Source organism: Coregonus clupeaformis, unplaced genomic scaffold (genome assembly GCF_020615455.1).
Source record: "Coregonus clupeaformis isolate EN_2021a unplaced genomic scaffold, ASM2061545v1 scaf0409, whole genome shotgun sequence".
NCBI classification, from domain to species: Eukaryota; Metazoa; Chordata; class Actinopteri; order Salmoniformes; family Salmonidae; genus Coregonus; species Coregonus clupeaformis.
The window spans coordinates 77,836-98,211 of NW_025533864.1; the positions used below are offsets into that span (position 1 = coordinate 77,836).

At 45.1% G+C, this 20,376-nt stretch overlaps 1 protein-coding gene across 1 annotated transcript in view; it reads left to right on the forward strand.

The window, feature by feature from the left end:
* The first annotated feature begins 11,830 nt into the window (after positions 1–11,830).
* LOC121580531 (macrophage mannose receptor 1) overlaps positions 11,831–20,376 on the forward strand; it is a 53,002-nt gene continuing 44,456 nt past the window's right edge. The window contains exon 1 of the mRNA XM_041895455.1: positions 11,831–11,910. Coding sequence (XP_041751389.1) covers positions 11,838–11,910 — 73 coding nt within the window. The 5' untranslated portion in view covers positions 11,831–11,837. The remainder of the gene's footprint in view (positions 11,911–20,376) is intronic.

Genomic DNA, 20,376 nt, shown 5'->3' on the forward strand with positions numbered 1-20,376 from the left:
CCCTCTCCTCACAAGGAACAAATTTGCTTCAAGAACCCATAAGGTCTGCCATGATGGATTTTTCCGCCATTTAGAATTTTGTCAAAAACATTCAAAACATTACTAAAACAACATGGCCACTATTGACCAATAAACATTCAGATGGGCGTGGTCTGACACCTAAATGCATATAAATCAGACATGGATATTCGTATTGTTACAGAACTTGTCCTTGACGGTGTTCCAAACACTGTCAAGAATTAACATTTGCAAGCACATTCAGATCGAGCACACGGTGGCGCTATAACGGGCAAATGTTGATATCTGTTGATCTGTTTGATTTGATAGCGAGGGACACATTTCACTTTACATCTGGTAAGAAGAGTTCAGAGAGATTATACATATGCCTTTGTTGACGGGAAACGTTTGATTTGGTGTAGCCGGCTATATTGTGGTAGGGTTATTTTCCGTCGCCAGCCACCAGAACGATTCACAAATCAGGGAGTCTAACCAATACACAGACTCCCAATGTTGTGTCCCACAGCTAACTTAGAGGTATTAGTTAGGTTAGTTGTCCTCTAATTTACCAACTGACATAGAGGTATTAGCCAGGTTAGCTTTTTTTCAAAGTTAGAAGAAAGACTAAATGAAAGAATGTGATTAATCAAAGTTATGATTGGCCAACAACTGTGGAATGACTCAACCCCATAACAGGATGCTGTGTTACGTTATGTCTCCAGTACTGAAGTCTTCTCTTGTCCTTACAGTGCGCAAAGCCAGAGCTGCATTCTCGTCAATATCAGAGTTAGGCAATACTCAGGAAGACACAATTCTAAGAAAAACCTATAATACAGTGACGTCACCCAGCAGAGCAATTCAGAGGAAACAAGGGAAGGATATAGATAGATGAGAGAGTATCTTGCATTTCCTCTGCATTTCTCTGCTGAGTATTATTGGTTTTTCTTAGAATTGTTCCCTGCCTGAGTATTGCCTAACTGTGATATTGATGATAGTGCAGTTCTGCCGCTGTGCATTGTAAGTGTAGAAGCGATTAATCAACACCAGTCTATCACTCAATCACTCTATCCATTGAAGTCAATGCACTCGTGTTAAACATCCTTGGTTATTGGCTTTGCTCTAGCCATATAGACTCATAACAAACAACTGAGGAGACGTTTGATGGTTCTGGCTAAGTTTCCATTGTTGTTGTCCTACATTTAAGTGCTGCTTTTGATACTGTAGCGATCTTCGCTATATGAGCCACGTTACAATTCCTACCACGTGGGTTAACCCAATTGGTGCGATGCATATGGTGGTTGCCTTTAAGGCCAGCGTCTCAGGTTCACTTCTCTGCCCTACTACAATACTATTGCTCAGAAAAATCGTCTTAACACGCCTGAAAATTTGGTTGGCCTTTGAGGACAAGTTCTTAGATAGTATTAAAGTAAAAAGCTCCAAAGTCAAATGTTGTGTTCGTACTGGACCCTGCTCTTTCTGTAGATATCTTATTTATGTTACTGGGAAGGTTCCAGTAGGATTGCAGCAGTAGGATAGTAGACCCAGCTGGTCTATAGGTTCCAGTAGGATAGTAGACCCGGCTGGTCTATAGGTTCCAGTAGGATAGTAGACCCGGCTGGTCTATAGGCTCCAGTAGGATAGTAGACCCGGCTGGTCTATAGGTTCCAGTAGGATAGTAGACCCAGCTGGTCTATAGGTTCCAGTAGGATAGTAGACCCGGCTGGTCTATAGGTTCCGGTAGGATAGTAGACCCGGCTGGTCTATAGGCTCCAGTAGGATAGTAGACCCAGCTGGTCCATAGGTTCCAGTAGGATAGTAGACCCAGCTGGTCTATAGGTTCCGGTAGGATAGTAGACCCGGCTGGTCTATAGGCTCCAGTAGGATAGTAGACCCGGCTGGTCTATAGGTTCCAGTAGGATAGTAGACCCAGCTGGTCTATAGGTTCCAGTAGGATAGTAGACCCAGCTGGTCTATAGGTTCCAGTAGGATAGTAGACCCAGCTGGTCTATAGGTTCCAGTAGGATAGTAGACCCAGCTGGTCTATAGGTTCCAGTAGGATAGTAGACCCAGCTGGTCTATAGGTTCCAGTAGGATAGTAGACCCAGCTGGTCTATAGGTTCCAGTAGGATAGTAGACCCGGCTGGTCTATAGGTTCCGGTAGGATGGTAGACCCGGCTGGTCTATAGGTTCCGGTAGGTTGGTAGACCCGGCTGTCTATAGGTTCCGGTAGAATGGTAGACCCGGCTGGTCTATAGGTTCCGGTAGGATGGTAGACCCGGCTGGTCTATAGGTTCCAGTAGGATAGTAGACCCAGCTGGTCTGTAGGTTCCAGTAGGATAGTAGACCCAGCTGGTCTATAGGTTCCAGTAGGATAGTAGACCCAGCTGGTCTATAGGTTCCAGTAGGATAGTAGACCCAGCTGGTCTGTAGGATAGTAGACCCGGCTGGTCTGTAGGTTCCAGTAGGATAGTAGACCCAGCTGGTCTGTAGGATAGTAGACCCAGCTGGTCTATAGGTTCCAGTAGGATAGTAGACCCAGCTGGTCTGTAGGTTCCAGTAGGATAGTAGACCCAGCTGGTCTATAGGTTCCAGTAGGATAGTAGACCCAGCTGGTCTATAGGTTCCAGTAGGATAGTAGACCCAGCTGGTCTGTAGGATAGTAGACCCGGCTGGTCTGTAGGTTCCAGTAGGATAGTAGACCCAGCTGGTCTGTAGGATAGTAGACCCAGCTGGTCTATAGGTTCCAGTAGGATAGTAGACCCGGCTGGTCTATAGGTTCCAGTAGGATAGTAGACCCGGCTGGTCTATAGGTTCCAGTAGGATAGTAGACCCAGCTGGTCTATAGGTTCCAGTAGAATAGTAGACCCAGCTGGTCTATAGGTTCCGGTAGGATAGTAGACCAAGCTGGTCTATAGGTTCCAGTAGGATAGTAGACCCAGCTGGTCTATAGGTTCCAGTAGGATAGTAGACCCAGCTGGTCTATAGGTTCCGGTAGGATAGTAGACCCAGCTGGTCTATAGGTTACAGTAGGATAGTAGACTCGGCTGGTCTATAGGTTCCGGTATGATAGTAGACCCGGCTGGTCTATAGGTTCCGGTAGGATAGTAGACCCGGCTGGTCTGTAGGATAGTAGACCCGGCTGGTCTATAGGTTCCAGTAGGATAGTAGACCCGGCTGGTCTATAGGCTCCAGTAGGATAGTAGACCCAGCTGGTCTATAGGTTCCAGTAGGATAGTAGACCCAGCTGGTCTATAGGTTCCAGTAGGATAGTAGACCCAGCTGGTCTATAGGTTCCAGTAGGATAGTAGACCCAGCTGGTCTATAGGTTCCAGTAGGATAGTAGACCCAGCTGGTCTATAGGTTCCAGTAGGATAGTAGACCCAGCTGGTCTATAGGTTCCAGTAGGATAGTAGACCCGGCTGGTCTATAGGTTCCAGTAGGATAGTAGACCCAGCTGGTCTATAGGTTCCGGTAGGATAGTAGACCCGGCTGGTCTATAGGTTCCAGTAGGATAGTAGACCCAGCTGGTCTATAGGTTCCAGTAGGATAGTAGACCCAGCTGGTCTATAGGTTCCAGTAGGATAGTAGACCCAGCTGGTCTATAGGTTCCAGTAGGATAGTAGACCCGGCTGGTCTATAGGTTCCAGTAGGATAGTAGACCCAGCTGGTCTATAGGTTCCAGTAGGATAGTAGACCCGGCTGGTCTGTAGGATAGTAGACCCGGCTGGTCTGTAGGATAGTAGACCCGGCTGGTCTGTAGGATAGTAGACCCGGCTGGTCTATAGGTTCCAGTAGGATAGTAGACCCAGCTGGTCTATAGGTTCCAGTAGGATAGTAGACCCAGCTGGTCTATAGGTTCCAGTAGGATAGTAGACCCAGCTGGTCTATAGGTTCCAGTAGGATAGTAGACCCAGCTGGTCTATAGGTTCCAGTAGGATAGTAGACCCAGCTGGTCTATAGGTTCCAGTAGGATAGTAGACCCGGCTGGTCTATAGGTTCCAGTAGGATAGTAGACCCAGCTGGTCTATAGGTTCCAGTAGGATAGTAGACCCGGCTGGTCTATAGGTTCCAGTAGGATAGTAGACCCAGCTGGTCTATAGGTTCCAGTAGGATAGTAGAGCCAGCTGGTCTATAGGTTCCAGTAGGATAGTAGACCCAGCTGGTCTATAGGTTCCAGTAGGATAGTAGACACAGCTGGTCTTAACTGTCCTTTGTCCTCCTTGGCACTCAGCCAGTTGCTTCTTGTGTCCTGGTGAATCACGTCTCGTCTGCCCTTCCTTTCTTCGAGGAGGCGGGGTTCGGGAGGCCATCGGTCACTGGGGCCCCATGGTACCACTTCTCCTTTCTCACCCCCCCCGCCCCACACACACCCCACGCTCTCAGCCCACGCTCTCAGACCACCCACACCCTTCTTTCTCTGTGTGCTCAGGGATGAATCAGAGCTGTCATCATGAAATGTATTCACAACAGACTAGTTTCTTTCACTCCCTGGGCTCAGGGTCAAGTGTATGAGTGTGTGTTCCTGAAAGAGTGGTGATTATTAAACAGACAGCTAGCCGTTAGCCAGGTATAGTCTGACAGCTAGCCGTTAGCCAGGTATAGTCTGACAGCTAGCCGTTAGCCAGGTATAGTCTTACAGCTAGCCGTTAGCCAGGTATAGGCTGACAGCTAGCCGTTAGCCAGGTATAGTCTGACAGCTAGCCGTTAGCCAGGTATAGTCTGACAGCTAGCCGTTAGCCAGGTATAGTCAAACAGCTAGCCGTTAGCCAGGTATAGTCTGACAGCTAGCCGTTAGCCAGGTACAGTCTGACAGCTAGCCGTTAGCCAGGTACAGTCTGACAGCTAGCCGTTAGCCAGGTAGTAGACCCAGCTGGTCTATAGGTTCCAGTAGGATAGTAGACCCGGCTGGTCTATAGGTTCCAGTACGATAGTAGACCCGGCTGGTCTATAGGTTCCAGTAGGATAGTAGACCCAGCTGGTCTATAGGTACCGGTAGGATAGTAGACCCAGCTGGTCTATAGGTTCCAGTAGGATAGTAGACCCGGCTGGTCTATAGGCTCCAGTAGGATAGTAGACCCGGCTGGTCTATAGGCTCCAGTAGGATAGTAGACCCGGCTGGTCTGTAGGTTCCAGTAGGATAGTAGACCCGGCTGGGCTATAGGTTCCGGTAGGATAGTAGACCCGGCTGGTCTATAGGTTCCAGTAGGATGGTAGACCCGGCTGGTCTATAGGTTCCAGTAGGATAGTAGACCCGGCTGGTCTGTAGGTTCCAGTAGGATAGTAGACCCAGCTGGTCTATAGGTTCCAGTAGGATAGTAGACCCAGCTGGTCTATAGGTTCCAGTAGGATAGTAGACCCAGCTGGTCTATAGGTTCCAGTAGGATAGTAGACACAGCTGGTCTTAACTGTCCTTTGTCCTCCTTGGCACTCAGCCAGTTGCTTCTTGTGTCCTGGTGAATCACGTCTCGTCTGCCCTTCCTTTCTTCGAGGAGGCGGGGTTCGGGAGGCCATCGGTCACTGGGGCCCCATGGTATCACTTCTCCTTTCTCACCCCCCCCCACACACCCCACGCTCTCAGCCCACGCTCTCAGACCACCCACACCCTTATTTCTCTGTGTGCTCAGGGATGAATCAGAGCTGTCATCATGAAATGTATTCACAACAGACTAGTTTCTTTCACTCCCTGGGCTCAGGGTCAAGTGTATGAGTGTGTGTTCCTGAAAGAGTGGTGATTATTAAACAGACAGCTAGCCGTTAGCCAGGTATAGTCTGACAGCTAGCCGTTAGCCAGGTATAGTCTGACAGCTAGCCGTTAGCCAGGTATAGTCTTACAGCTAGCCGTTAGCCAGGTATAGTCTGACAGCTAGCCGTTAGCCAGGTATAGTCTGACAGCTAGCCGTTAGCCAGGTATAGTCTGACAGCTAGCCGTTAGCCAGGTATAGTCAAACAGCTAGCCGTTAGCCAGGTATAGTCTGACAGCTAGCCGTTAGCCAGGTACAGTCTGACAGCTAGCCGTTAGCCAGGTACAGTCTGACAGCTAGCCGTTAGCCAGGTAGTAGACCCAGCTGGTCTATAGGTTCCAGTAGGATAGTAGACCCGGCTGGTCTATAGGTTCCAGTACGATAGTAGACCCGGCTGGTCTATAGGTTCCAGTAGGATAGTAGACCCAGCTGGTCTATAGGTTCCGGTAGGATAGTAGACCCAGCTGGTCTATAGGTTCCAGTAGGATAGTAGACCCGGCTGGTCTATAGGTTCCAGTAGGATAGTAGACCCGGCTGGTCTATAGGTTCCGGTAGGATGGTAGACCCGGCTGGTCTATAGGTTCCGGTAGGTTGGTAGACCCGGCTGGTCTATAGGTTCCGGTAGAATGGTAGACCCGGCTGGTCTATAGGTTCCGGTAGGATGGTAGACCCGGCTGGTCTATAGGTTCCAGTAGGATAGTAGACCCGGCTGGTCTATAGGTTCCGGTAGGATAGTAGACCCGGCTGGTCTATAGGTTCCGGTAGGATAGTAGACCCGGCTGGTCTGTAGGATAGTAGACCCGGCTGGTCTGTAGGTTCCAGTAGGATAGTAGACCCGGCTGGTCTATATGTTCCAGTAGGATAGTAGACCCAGTTGGTCCATAGGTTCCAGTAGGATAGTAGACCCAGCTGGTCTATAGGTTCCAGTAGGATAGTAGACCCAGCTGGTCTATAGGTTCCAGTAGGATAGTAGACCCAGCTGGTCTATAGGTTCCAGTAGGATAGTAGACCCAGCAGGTCTATAGGTTCCAGTGGATAGTGAGACCCAGCTGGTCTATAGGTTCCAGTAGGATAGTAGACCCAGCTGGTCTATAGGTTCCAGTAGGATAGTAGACCCAGCTGGTCTATAGGTTCCAGTAGGATAGTAGACCCAGCTGGTCTATAGGTTCCAGTAGGATAGTAGACCCAGCTGGTCTATAGGTTCCAGTAGGATAGTAGACCCGGCTGGTCTATAGGTTCCAGTAGGATAGTAGACCCAGCTGGTCTATAGGTTCCAGTAGGATAAGTAGACCCAGCTGGTCTATAGGTTCCAGTAGGATAGTAGACCCAGCTGGTCTATAGGTTCCAGTAGAATAGTAGACCCAGCTGGTCTATAGGTTCCAGTAGGATAGTAGACCCAGCTGGTCTATAGGTTCCAGTAGGATAGTAGACCCAGCTGGTCTATAGGTTCCAGTAGGATAGTAGACCCAGCTGGTCTATAGGTTCCAGTAGGATAGTAGACCCAGCTGGTCTTTAGGTTCCAGTAGGATAGTAGACCCAGCTGGTCTATAGGTTCCAGTAGGATAGTAGACCCAGCTGGTCTATAGGTTCCAGTAGGATAGTAGACCCGGCTGGTCTTAACTGTCCTTTGTCCTCCTTGGCACTCAGCCAGTTGCTTCTTGTGTCCTGGTGAATCACGTCTCGTCTGCCCTTCCTTTCTTCGAGGAGGCGTGGTTCGGGAGGCCATCGGTCACTGGGGCCCCATGGTATCACTTCTCCTTTCTCTCCCCCCCCCACACACACACACCCCACGCTCTCAGCCCACGCTCTCAGACCACCCACACCCTTCTTTCTCTGTGTGCTCAGGGATGAATCAGAGCTGTCAGCATGAAATGTTTTCACAACAGACTAGTTTCTTTCACTCCCTAGGCTCAGGGTCAAGTGTGTGAGTGTGTGTTCCTGAAAGAGTGGTGATTATTAAACAGACAGCTAGCCGTTAGCCAGGTATAGTCTGACAGCTAGCCGTTAGCCAGGTATAGTCTGACAGCTAGCCGTTAGCCAGGTATAGTCTTACAGCTAGCCGTTAGCCAGGTATAGTCTGACAGCTAGCCGTTAGCCAGGTATAGTCTGACAGCTAGCCGTTAGCCAGGTATAGTTTGACAGCTAGCAGTTAGCCAGATATAGTCTGACAGCTAGCCGTTAGCCAGGTATAGTCTGACAGCTAGCCGTTAGCCAGGTATAGTCTGACAGCTAGCCGTTAGCCAGGTATAGTCTTACAGCTAGCCGTTAGCCAGGTATAGTCTGACAGCTAGCCGTTAGCCAGGTATAGTCTGACAGCTAGCCGTTAGCCAGGTATAGTCTGACAGCTAGCCGTTAGCCAGATATAGTCTGACAGCTAGCCGTTAGGCAGGTATAGTCTGACAGCTAGCCGTTAGCCAGGTACAGTCTGACAGCTAGCCGTTAGCCAGGTACAGTCTGACAGCTAGCCGTTAGCCAGGTACAGTCTGACAGCTAGTCGTTAGCCAGGTACAGTCTGACAGCTAGCCGTTAGCCAGGTACAGTCTGACAGCTAGCCGTTAGCCAGGTACAGTCTGACAGCTAGCCGTTAGCCAGGTACAGTCTGACAGCTAGCCGTTATCCAGGTACAGTCTGACAGCTAGCCGTTAGCCAGGTACAGTCAGACAGCTAGCCGTTAGCCAGGTACAGTCTGACAGCTAGCCGTTAGCCAGGTACAGTCTGACAGCTAGCCATTAGCCAGGTACATTCAGCATTCCAAATGGCACCTTATTATTCCCTACATAGGATGCCATTTGGGATGTTACCATGAAGCCATAAGACTCCTGAACATCTAATCAAATGGCTACCCGGACTATTTGCATTGCTGTTATTTCCCATTGACTCGGTACCGGTACCCCCTGTATATAGCCTCCCTACTGTTATTTCCCATTGACTCTGTACCGGTACCCCCTGTATATAGCCTCCCTACTGTTATTTCCCATTGACTCTGTACCGGTACCCCCTGTATATAGCCTCCCCTACTGTTATTTCCCATTGACTCTGTACCGGTACCCCCTGTATATAGCCTCCCTACTGTTATTTCCCATTGACTCTGTGCCGGTACCCCCCTGTATATAGCCTCCCCTACTGTTATTTCCCATTGACTCTGTACCGGTACCCCCTGTATATAGCCTCCCTACTGTTATTTCCCATTGACTCTGTACCGGTACCCCCTGTATATAGCCTCCCCTACTGTTATTTCCCATTGACTCGGTACCGGTACCCCCTGTATATAAGCCTCCCTACTGTTATTTCCCATTGACTCTGTACCGGTACCCCCTGTATATAGCCTCCCTACTGTTATTTCCCATTGACTCGGTACCGGTACCCCCTGTATATAGCCTCCCTACTGTTATTTCCCATTGACTCTGTACGGTACCCCCTGTATATAGCCTCCTACTGTTATTTCCCATTGACTCTGTACACGGTACCCCCTGTATATAGCCTCCCTACTGTTATTTCCCATTGACTCTGTACCGGTACCCCCTGTATATAGCCTCCCTACTGTTATTTCCCATTGACTCGGTACAGTACCCCCTGTATATAGCCTCCTACTGTTATTACACATTGACTCTGTGCAGTACCCCCCTGTATATAGCCTCTCTACTGTTATTTCCCATTGACTCGGTACCGGTACCCCCTGTATATAGCCTCCCTACTGTTATTTCACTGCTGCTCTTTAATTATTTGTCACTTTTATTTTTTTGAAATGTTATTTTTTTGGTGTTCTTTCATAAAACTGCATTGTTGGTTAAGGGCTCGTCAGTAAGCATTTCACTGTAAGGTCTACACCTGTTGTATTCGGCGCATGCGACAAATAACATGTGATTTGATTGTGTTGGTCATTGTAGCTAGTGAGATCAAATCAAATCATTTATTGATGACACGTAGGCCTTCTTTACGTTGTTGTAATAACCATCTAACCTGTTGGGATGAACAGACATTGGTTAGTGATTACGTCCTAAATGGCACCCTATTCCCTATATAGTGCACTACTTTAGACCAGAGAATGGCACCCTATTCCCTATATAGTGCACTACTTTAGACCAGAGAATGGCACCCTAGTCCCTATATAGTGCACTACTTTAGACCAGAGAATGGCACCCTATTCCCTATATAGTGCACTACTTTAGACCAGAGAATGGCACCCTATTCCCTATATAGTGCACTACTTTAGATCAGAGAATGGCACCCTAGTCCCTATATAGTGCACTACTTTAGACCAGAGAATGGGACCCTATTCCCTATATAGTGCACTACTTTAGACCAGAGAATGGCACCCTATTCCCTATATAGTGCACTACTTTAGACCAGAGAATGGCACCCTATTCCCTATATAGTGCACTACTTTAGACCAGAGAATGGCACCCTATTCCCTATATAGTGCACTACTTTAGACCAGAGAATGGCACCCTATTCCCTATATAGTGCACTACTTTAGACCAGAGAATGGCACCCTAGTCCCTATATAGTGCACTACTTTAGACCAGAGAATGGCACCCTATTCCCTATATAGTGCACTACTTTAGACCAGAGAATGGCACCTAGTCCCTATATAGTGCACTACTTTAGACCAGAGAATGGCACCCTATTCCCTATATAGTGCACTACTTTAGACCAGAGAATGGCACCCTATTCCCTATATAGTGCACTACTTTAGAACAGAGAATAGCACCCTATTCCCTATATAGTGCACTACTTTAGAACAGAGAATAGCACCCTATTCCTTATATAGTGCACTACTTTAGACCAGAGAATGGCACCCTATTCCCTATATAGTGCACTACTTTAGACCAGAGAATGGCACCCTAGTCCCTATATAGTGCACTACTTTAGACCAGAGAATGGCACCCTATTCCCTATAGTGCACTACTTTAGACCAGAGAATGGCACCCTAGTCCCTATATAGTGCACTACTTTAGACCAGAGAATGGCACCCTATTCCCTATATAGTGCACTACTTTAGACCAGAGAATGGCACCCTATTCCCTATATAGTGCACTACTTTAGAACAGAGAATAGCACCCTATTCCCTATATAGTGCACTACTTTAGAACAGAGAATAGCACCCTATTCCTTATATAGTGCACTACTTTAGACCAGAGAATGGCACCCTATTCCCTATATAGTGCACTACTTCAGAACAGAGAATAGCACCCTATTCCCTATATAGTGCACTACTTTAGACCAGAGAATGGCACCCTATTCACTATATAGTGCACTACTTTAGAACAGAGAATAGCACCCTATTCCCTATATAGTGCACTACTTTAGACCAGAGAATGGCACCCTATTCCCTATATAGTGCACTACTTTAGAACAGAGAATGGCACCCTATTCCCTATATAGTGCACTACTTTAGAACAGAGAATGGCACCCTATTCCCTATATAGTGCACTACTTTAGACCAGAGAATGGCACCCTATTCCCTATATAGTGCACTACTTTAGACCAGAGAATGGCACCTATTCCCTATATAGTGCACTACTTTAGACCAGAGAATGGCACCTATTCCCTATATAGTGCACTACTTTAGACCAGAGAATGGCACCCTATTCCCTATATAGTGCACTACTTTAGACCAGAGAATGGCACCCTATTCCCTATATAGTGCACTACTTTAGACCAGAGAATGGAACCCTATTCCCTATATAGTGCACTACTTTAGACCAGAGAATGGCACCCTATTCCCTATATAGTGCACTACTTTAGACCAGGGCCCATAGGGATCTATATAGGGAATAGGGTGCCATTCGACTATTGTCTCATGACTCGTGGTCAGTGTAAAATACACAGAACGTCATTATTTTTTTTTTACACAATAGTATTTTCTGCTAATCGTATCCCTGACATAGTGATTATTTGAACATTGAGTACATGAAGGCTAATCGAGGGGGTGTCAGCGCCCCTCCCATTCACAAGAAAAGGTTACTAGTGTTGAAATGTCTCAACGACATCTGTTGATAGTGAAAGAAATATGCCATGTGACAGAGTATTTCATGGCTATTAAATAGCAGAACCAGTCGTACAGACCACTCAGTCAGTCACAACCCTACTGGGAAGATGACAGCCATCATGATAACAGTAGCAGTACTGTTGCTATTCATTCAAACCACCCTGGAGGCTCCTGAAACAGGTATGTTGTCCATCTCATTGGTTATTGGTTTACACCTGAAACAGGTATGTTGTCCATCTCATTGGTTATTGGTTTACACCTGAAACAGGTATGTTGTCCATCTCATTGGTTATTGGTTTACACCTGAAACAGGTATGTTGTCCATCTCATTGGTTATTGGTTTACTCTGCAGAGGACAGCTCTTTAGGTCTAACTCCTGTTCTGTCTTGTCCTGGCAGCTTATTAGCCTAACCATTTGGCTGATCCAGAATCCCAATTGAGACCAAGGTCCATTTTTCAATGGGGCCCTGTATGTATGTGATAGTGTTATGTAGTCCTATAACAGTGTTATGTAGCCCTTTGACAGTGTTACGTATCCTTATGCTAGTGTTATGTAGCCCTATGACAGTATAGTGTAGCCCTATAACAGGGTTATGTAGCCCTATGACAGGGTTATGTAGCCCTATGACAGGGTTATGTAGCCCTATAACAGGGTTATGTAGCCCTATGACAGGGTTATGTAGCCCTATAACAGGGTTATGTAGCCCTATGACAGGGTTATGTAGCCCTATGACAGTGTTATCCTGTTAAATGTAATGTCAAAAGGTACATTTCCGCCTAAATAAGCATACCCAAAAGTAATTATTTATCATGAGAAGGCCATAAACAATACTTAGTAATATGTAATACTGCCAGAAAGATTACAATCTCACGTTTCTGGAATTTTCAAAAATAAATTGCTGAGGTGTAATCACTTTTGAGGACACAAGCTCAAGTACACAGTATAAATGTAATGAAAATATGAAAAATAATATATAATTTTTTTCCTGTTCAACAAAAGAGGGGGGAATAGGAATTAATAATATGCCATTTAGCAGACGCTTTTATCCAAAGCCACTTACAGTCATGTGTGCATACATTTTTACGTATGGGTGGTCCCGGGGATCGAACCCACTACCCTGGCGTTACAAGCGCCGTGCTCTACCAGCTGAGCTACAGAGGACCACGATTGCAATGCTTTCTGAATATAGTAACAATCAAATTATAAACGACTTACTATAAGATTTCACATTTCTTATAACTGTAAAATAAATATGATCGTATTTAGTGACAGTACAATATTGGCACCATTTCATATTACTGACAACAGAGCATTTTCTGCCCAGCGTCCTCTGTGTGATGCAGAGATGCCATTCAAATGCCTGCTGACTCATTACAACTTCAGCTTTTTAAGCACAAAGTGATTTAGTCCCTCTGTGACCAAGAGAAAGTGGTCTTGTTTCAGTTCTACAAAATTATTTTGTATTTTTTTCATGCTGAGAGCTAGAGAAGATCACGGCGAGATGAGTGCTGCAATCACACAGGCAGAGGATATCGATCCTTTTGTCTGGATTGGCCAGAAAATGTGAGGTGTCGCTCCCTATGCAAATGAGGTGTCAGATTTCACATGCTGCGTCTCAGAGAGCAGCATGTGAAGCGGGACAACCAGAGCTTTCACACAGCAAATGATGTTGCGCCGTTTCACAGAGCGCTCTGTACACAAAAATGTTGGTCCGACTCACATCAATAATTTCAAAGCTCAATCATTTTCAATTACGCGTAATTTAAAAGCCCATTTCTTAGAGAGTGTTACAAACTGGGACTATGTTTTGTAACTTCCTTTGAAGAGTTGGTGATTGGGTCTAAATAGGCGTTGGTAGTCTAAATTCAGTGTACTTTTCTTTAACTACCATTTCCTGAAAGTCCAACTCTTCCGACACGTCAACACATTTTTTCTCAGCTTAGTGCCTTCAGAAGGTATTCACTACCTTTGGCAGGTTTGCAAAATCTCTAAGAGCTTTGCAAACCTGGATTGTACAATATCTGCCCATTTTATTATTTTGAAAATTCTTCAAGCTCTGTCAAGTTGGTTGTTGATCATTGCTAGACAGCCATTTTCAAGTCTTGCCATAGATTTAAGTCAAAACTAACTAGGCCACTCAGGAACATTCAGTGGCATCATTGTCAGAAAAACGTGTCTGTTTCTGGTCAGCTTGTGTTGTTGTCCTGCAGTAGCTAGCTTGCTAAATCGGCCCTTTCCTAAGCCATGGATGGGGATTTGGACTTGTGGTTTTGACTTAATTCTCTCTCCAGGCAATGTTTATGACGGCGATTCTGATCTAACCATAAATTAATATATTGTGCCACTGGCCTGAGACGATTGAAGTTCAATATGTAGCCTAGAAGTAACCTAGTAGGCTCATGTTAACTAACGTTAGCTAGCTAACTTAGCTGGTTCATTGTTGCGCACGCATGCAAGCACACACACACACACACACACACACACATACACAGAAATCAGCCCCATGGACACCCACATGATTCTTAGCAACATGATTGGACTAAATTGTTTTTGGTATCTTTAAGTTTGTTTTTGTGCATACACTGCCGATTTTGCAGGTTTTCCTACTTACAAAGCATGTAGAGGTCTGTAATTTTTATCATAGGTACACTTCAACATTGTATGATTTTTAAGTAATTCATTTGCATTTTATTGCATGACATACAGTGGGGAAAACATTTATTTAGTCAGCCACCAATTGTGTGTCAAGGGTTCTGATGCGAGTGTGGTGTGGAATCAAGTGCAGGACACAGGAGCTCAGTCAAACCTGACTTTACTGAGATGAAACAAATACAAACGGGTCCAACTAACCCAGAGGCGAACAATACGCAACAGTGCGTAAAATACCAAAACCGACTACGCACGAAAACAAAAGTGCGACGGTACACTCTGGCGTCAAACAAATGAAGAGCACCAACAGACAGGTGAAAACAACACATGACAGAAACAACGAGAACTTATAGGACACATAATCAACACTAAACATGAACAGGTGTACCAAACACACCTAACCAAACAAACATCGAAAACAAAGAACGGTGGCAGCTAGTACTCCGGAGACGACGACCGCCGAAGCCTGCCCGAACAAGGAGGAGGAGCAGCCTCGGCCGAAACCGTGACATTGTGCAAGTTCTCCCACTTAAAAAGATGAGAGAGGCCTGTAATTTTCATCATAGGTACACGTCAACTATGAGAGACAAAATGAGATTTTTTTTCTCCAGAAAATCACATTGTAGGACTTTTAATTAATTTATTTGCAAATTATGGTGGAAAATAAGTATTTGGTCACCTACAAACAAGCAAGGTTTGTGGCTCTCACAGACCTGTAACTTATTCTTTAAGAGGCCCTCCTGTTCTCCACTCATTACCTGTATTAACTGCACCTGTTTGAACTCGTTACCTGTAAAAAGACACCTGTCCACACTCAATCAAACAGACTCCAACCTCTCCACAATGGCCAAGACCAGAGAGCTGTGTAAGGACATCCGGGATAAAATTGTAGACCTGCACAAGGCTGGCATGGGCTACAGGACAATAGGCAAGCAGCTTGGTGAGAAGGCAACAACTGTTGCCGCAATTATTAGAAAATGGAAGAAGTTCAAGATGACGGTCAATCACCCTCGGTCTGGGGCTCCATGCAAGATCTCACCTCGTGGGGCATCAATGATGATGAGGAAGGTGAGGGATCAGCCCAGAACTACACGGCAGGACCTGGTCAATGACCTGAAGAGAGCTGGGACCACAGTCTCAAAGAAAGCATTAGTAACACACTACGCCGTCATGGATTAAAATCCTGCAGCGCACGCAAGGTCCCCCTGCTCAAGCCAGCGCATGTCCAGGCCCGTCTGAAGTTTGCCAATGACCATCTGGATGATCCAGAGGAGGAATGGGAGAAGGCCATGTGGTCTGATGAGACAAAAATAGAGCTTTTTGGTCTAAACTCCACTCGCCATGTTTGGAGGAAGAAGAAGGATGAGTACAACCCCAAGAACACCATCCCAACCGTGAAGCATGGAGGTGGAAACATCATTCTTTGGGGATGCTTTTCTGCAAAGGGGACAGGACGACTGCACCGTATTGAGGGAGGATGGATGGGGCCATGTATCGCGAGATCTTGGCCAACAACCTCCTTCTCTCAGTAAGAGCATTGAAGATGGGTCGTGGCTGGGTCTTCCAGCATGACAACGACCCGAAACACACAGCCAGGGCAACTAAGGAGTGGCTCCGTAAGAAGCATCTCAAGGTCCTGGAGTGACCTAGCCAGTCTCCAGACCTGAACCCAATAGAAAATCTTTGGAGGGAGCTGAAAGTCCGTATTGCCCAGCGACAGCCCCGAAACCTGAAGGATCTGGAGAAGGTCAGTATGGAGGAGTGGGCCAAAATCCCTGCTGCAGTGTGTGCAAACCTGGTCAAGACCTACAGGAAACGTACAGTGGGGAAAAAAAGTATTTAGTCAGCCACCAATTGTGCAAGTTCTCCCACTTAAAAAGATGAGAGAGGCCTGTAATTTTCATCATAGGTACACGTCAACTATGACAGACAAAATGAGAAAAAAAATCCAGAAAATCACATTGTAGGATTTTTAATGAGTTATTTGCAAATTATGGTGGAAAATAAGTATTTGGTCAATAACAAAAGTTTCTCAATACTTTGTTATATACCCTTTGTTGGCAATGACACAGGTCAAACGTTTTCTGTAAGTCTTCACAAGGTTTTCACACACTGTTGCTGGTATTTTGGCCCATTCCTCCATGCAGATCTCCTCTAGAGCAGTGATGGTTTGGGGCTGTCGCTGGGCAACACGGACTTTCAACTCCCTCCAAAGATTTTCTATGGGGTTGAGATCTGGAGACTGGCTAGGCCACTCCAGGACCTTGAAATGCTTTTTACGAAGCCACTCCTTCGTTGCCTGGGTGGTGTGTTTGGGATCATTGTCATGCTGAAAGACCCAGCCACGTTTCATCTTCAATGCCCTTGCTGATGGAAGGAGGTTTTCACTCAAAATCTCACGATACATGGCCCCATTCATTCTTTCCTTTACAAGGATCAGTCGTCCTGGTCCCTTTGCAGAAAAACTGCCCCAAAGCATGATGTTTCCACCCCCATGCTTCACAGTAGGTATGGTGTTCTTTGGATGCAACTCAGCATTCTTTGTCCTCCAAACACGGCGAGGTTGAGTTTTTACCAAAAAGTTATATTTTGGTTTCATCTGACCATATGACATTCTCCCCAATCCTCTTCTGGATCATCCAAATGCACTCTAGCAAACTTCAGACGGGCCTGGACATGTACTGGCTTAAGCAGGGGGACACGTCTGGCACTGCAGGATTTGAGTCCCTGGTGGCGTAGTGTGTTACTGATGGTAGGCTTTGGTCCCAGCTCTCTGCAGGTCATTCACTAGGTCCCCCCGTGTGGTTCTGGGATTTTTGCTCACCGTTCTTGTGATCATTTTGACCCCACGGGGTGAGATCTTGCGTGGAGCCCCAGATCGAGGGAGATTATCAGTGGTCTTGTATGTCTTCCATTTCCTAATAATTGCTCCAACAGTTGATTTCTTCAAACCAAGCTGCTTACCTATTGCAGATTCAGTCTTCCCAGCCTGGTGCAGGTCTACAATTGTGTTTCTGGTGTCCTTTGACAGCTCTTTGGTCTTGGCCATAGTGGAGTTTGGAGTGTGACTGTTTGAGGTTGTGGACAGGTGTCTTTTATACTGATAACAAGTTCAAACAGGTGCCCTTAATACAGGTAACGAGTGAAGGACAGAGGAGCCTCTTAAAGAAGAAGTTACAGGTCTGTGAGAGCCAGAAATCTTGCTTGTTTGTAGGTGACCAAATACTTATTTTCCACCATAATTTGCAAATAAATTCATTAAAAATCCTACAATGTGATTTTCTGGAAAACATTTTCTCAATTTATCTGTCATAGTTGACGTGTACCTATGATGAGAATTACAGGCCTCTCTCATCTTTTTAAGTGGGAGAACTTGCACAATTGGTGGCTGACTAAATACTTTTTTCCCCCACTGTAATTGCAGCCTTACCGCAAAAGTGGAAGAGGAAAGTGGAAGGGGGAGAAAGTAAGGAACTTGTCTGTCGGCCTTGCATTAAAGAACATAATTGGTTAAGGAAAACTGTGATAAATAAAAAAGTATATCAGTTTCACTTAAGGACCAAAGGATTGACAGCTGTCCCATATAGTTTGCAAAATAGTTGGGAAGAGATCTTTGACGTACCGATCCCATGGCATAGTGTTTATGAACTGACACGCAAAACGACACCGGATTCAAAAATTAGAATCTTTCAATTTAAATTATTATATAAAATTCTTGCTACCAACAGAACGTTATTTATATGGGGGATACAATCTTCCCAGCTCTGCAGATTTTGCTGTGAAGAGACAGAATCATTAGATCATTTGTTTTGGTTCTGTCCATTTGTAGCTTGTTTTTGGTCACAGGTCCAAGAATGGCTAAAGGATTGCAATATTTACCTGGAACTAACCTTGCAGATAGCATTACTGGGTGATCTGAAAAGTCATAGTCAATCGATCAATAATATAATAATACTTTTAGCAAAAATGTTTATTTTTAATTCACAATCTGTAGAAGCAATGAGAATAGAAAGGTTCAGAACTTTTGTAAAACATCACAGTACGGTTGAAATATATATGGCAAATAGAAATCCTATATGGATGGTGTTAAGAGATAGATGGGAGGTATTGAATAGAGTTGAAGGATGGGACTAATAACAAATAACAACAACTAATAACAAGATAACTAATAATGTAAGCATACTGTGTCCATAATAAGTATATAGGTTGTATGTTGGGAGCTTTTGGGAAAGAGCACAGTTAGAAAGATATGGCATATAGAAGCAAACCGGATGGACATCATGAAAAAAATCGGAGAGGTTGAGAGTAGAAGAAGTTCAGGAGAAAAAAAATAAAAATAAAAAAATAATAATATATATATATATATATATATATATAATAGAATTATTGTAAATTTAACTCTGTCCATAAGGTGTAGATAGTAAGTATAGACCGGAGTATATATATATATTTTTTAAAACATGGGGGATTGGAAGTGATGCAGACAATTACATTGATAGAAGATACAATCTATCTGCAATATTAAGCTGATCCATTCCCCCAGGAAAAAAAAAAAAAAAAAAAGAATGTGAAATGTCAGAATAATAGTAGAGAGTGATTTATTTCAGCTTTTATTTATTTCATCACATTCCCAGTGGGTCAGAAGTTTACATACGCTTAATTAGTATTTGGTAGCATTGCCTTTAAATTATTTAACTTGGGTCAAACGATTCGGGTAGCCTTCCACAAGCTTCCCACAATAAGTTGGGTGAATTTTGACCCTTTCCTCCTGACAGAGCTGGTGTAACTGAGTCAGGTTTGTAGGCCTCCTTGCTCGCACACGCCTTTTCAGTTCTGCCCACAAATGTTCTATAGGATTGAGGTCAGGGCTTTGTGATGGCCACTCCAATACCTTGACTTTGTTGTCCTTAAGCCATTTTGCCACAACGTTGGAAGTATGCTTGGGGTCATTGTCCATTTGGAAGACCCATTTGCGACCAAGCTTTAACTTGAGATGTTGCTTCAATATATCCACATAATTTTCCTTCCTCATGATGCCATCTATTTTGTGAAGTTCACCAGACCCTCCTGCAGCAAAGCACCCCCACAGCATGATGCTGCCACCCCCGTGCTTCATGGTTGGGATGGTGTTCTTCGGCTTGCAAGGTACCCCCTTTTTCCTCCAAACATAACAATGGTCATCATGGCCAAACAGTTCTATTTTTGTTTAATCAGACCAGAGGACATTTCTCCAAAAAGTACGATCTTTGTCTCCATGTGCAGTTGCAAACCGTAGTCTGGCTTTTTTATGGCGGTTTTGAAGCAGTGGCTTCTTCCTTGCTGAGTGGCCTTTCGGGTTATGTCGATATAGGACTCGTTTTACTGTGGATATAGATACTTTTGTACCTGTTTCCTCCAGCATCTTCACAAGGTCCTTTGCTGTTGTTCTGGGATTGATTTGCATTTTTCTCACCAAAGTACGTTCATCTTTAGGAGACAGAACGCGTCTCCTTCCTGAGCGGTATGACGGCTGCGTGGTCCCATGGTGTTTATACTTGCGTACTATTGTTTGTACAGATGAACGTGGTACCTTCAGGCGTTTGGAAATTGCTCCCAAGGATGAACCATACTTGTGGAGGTCTACAATTTATTTTCTGAGGTCTTGGCTGATTTCTTTTGATTTTCCCATGATGTCAAGCAAAAAGGCACTGAGTTTGAAGGTAGGCCTTGAAATACATCCACAGGTACACCTCCAATTGACTCAAATGATGTCAATTAGCCTATCAGAATCTTCTAAAGCCATTTCATCATTTTCTGGAATTGTCCAAGCTGTTTAAAGGCACAGTCAACTTAGTGTATGTAAACTTCTGACCCACTGGAATTGTGATACAGTGAATTATAAGTGAAATAATCTGTCTGTAAACAATTGTTGGAAAAATTACTTGTGTCATGCACAAAGTAGATGTCCTAACTGACTTGCCAAAACTATAGTTTGTTAACAAGAAATTTGTGGAGTG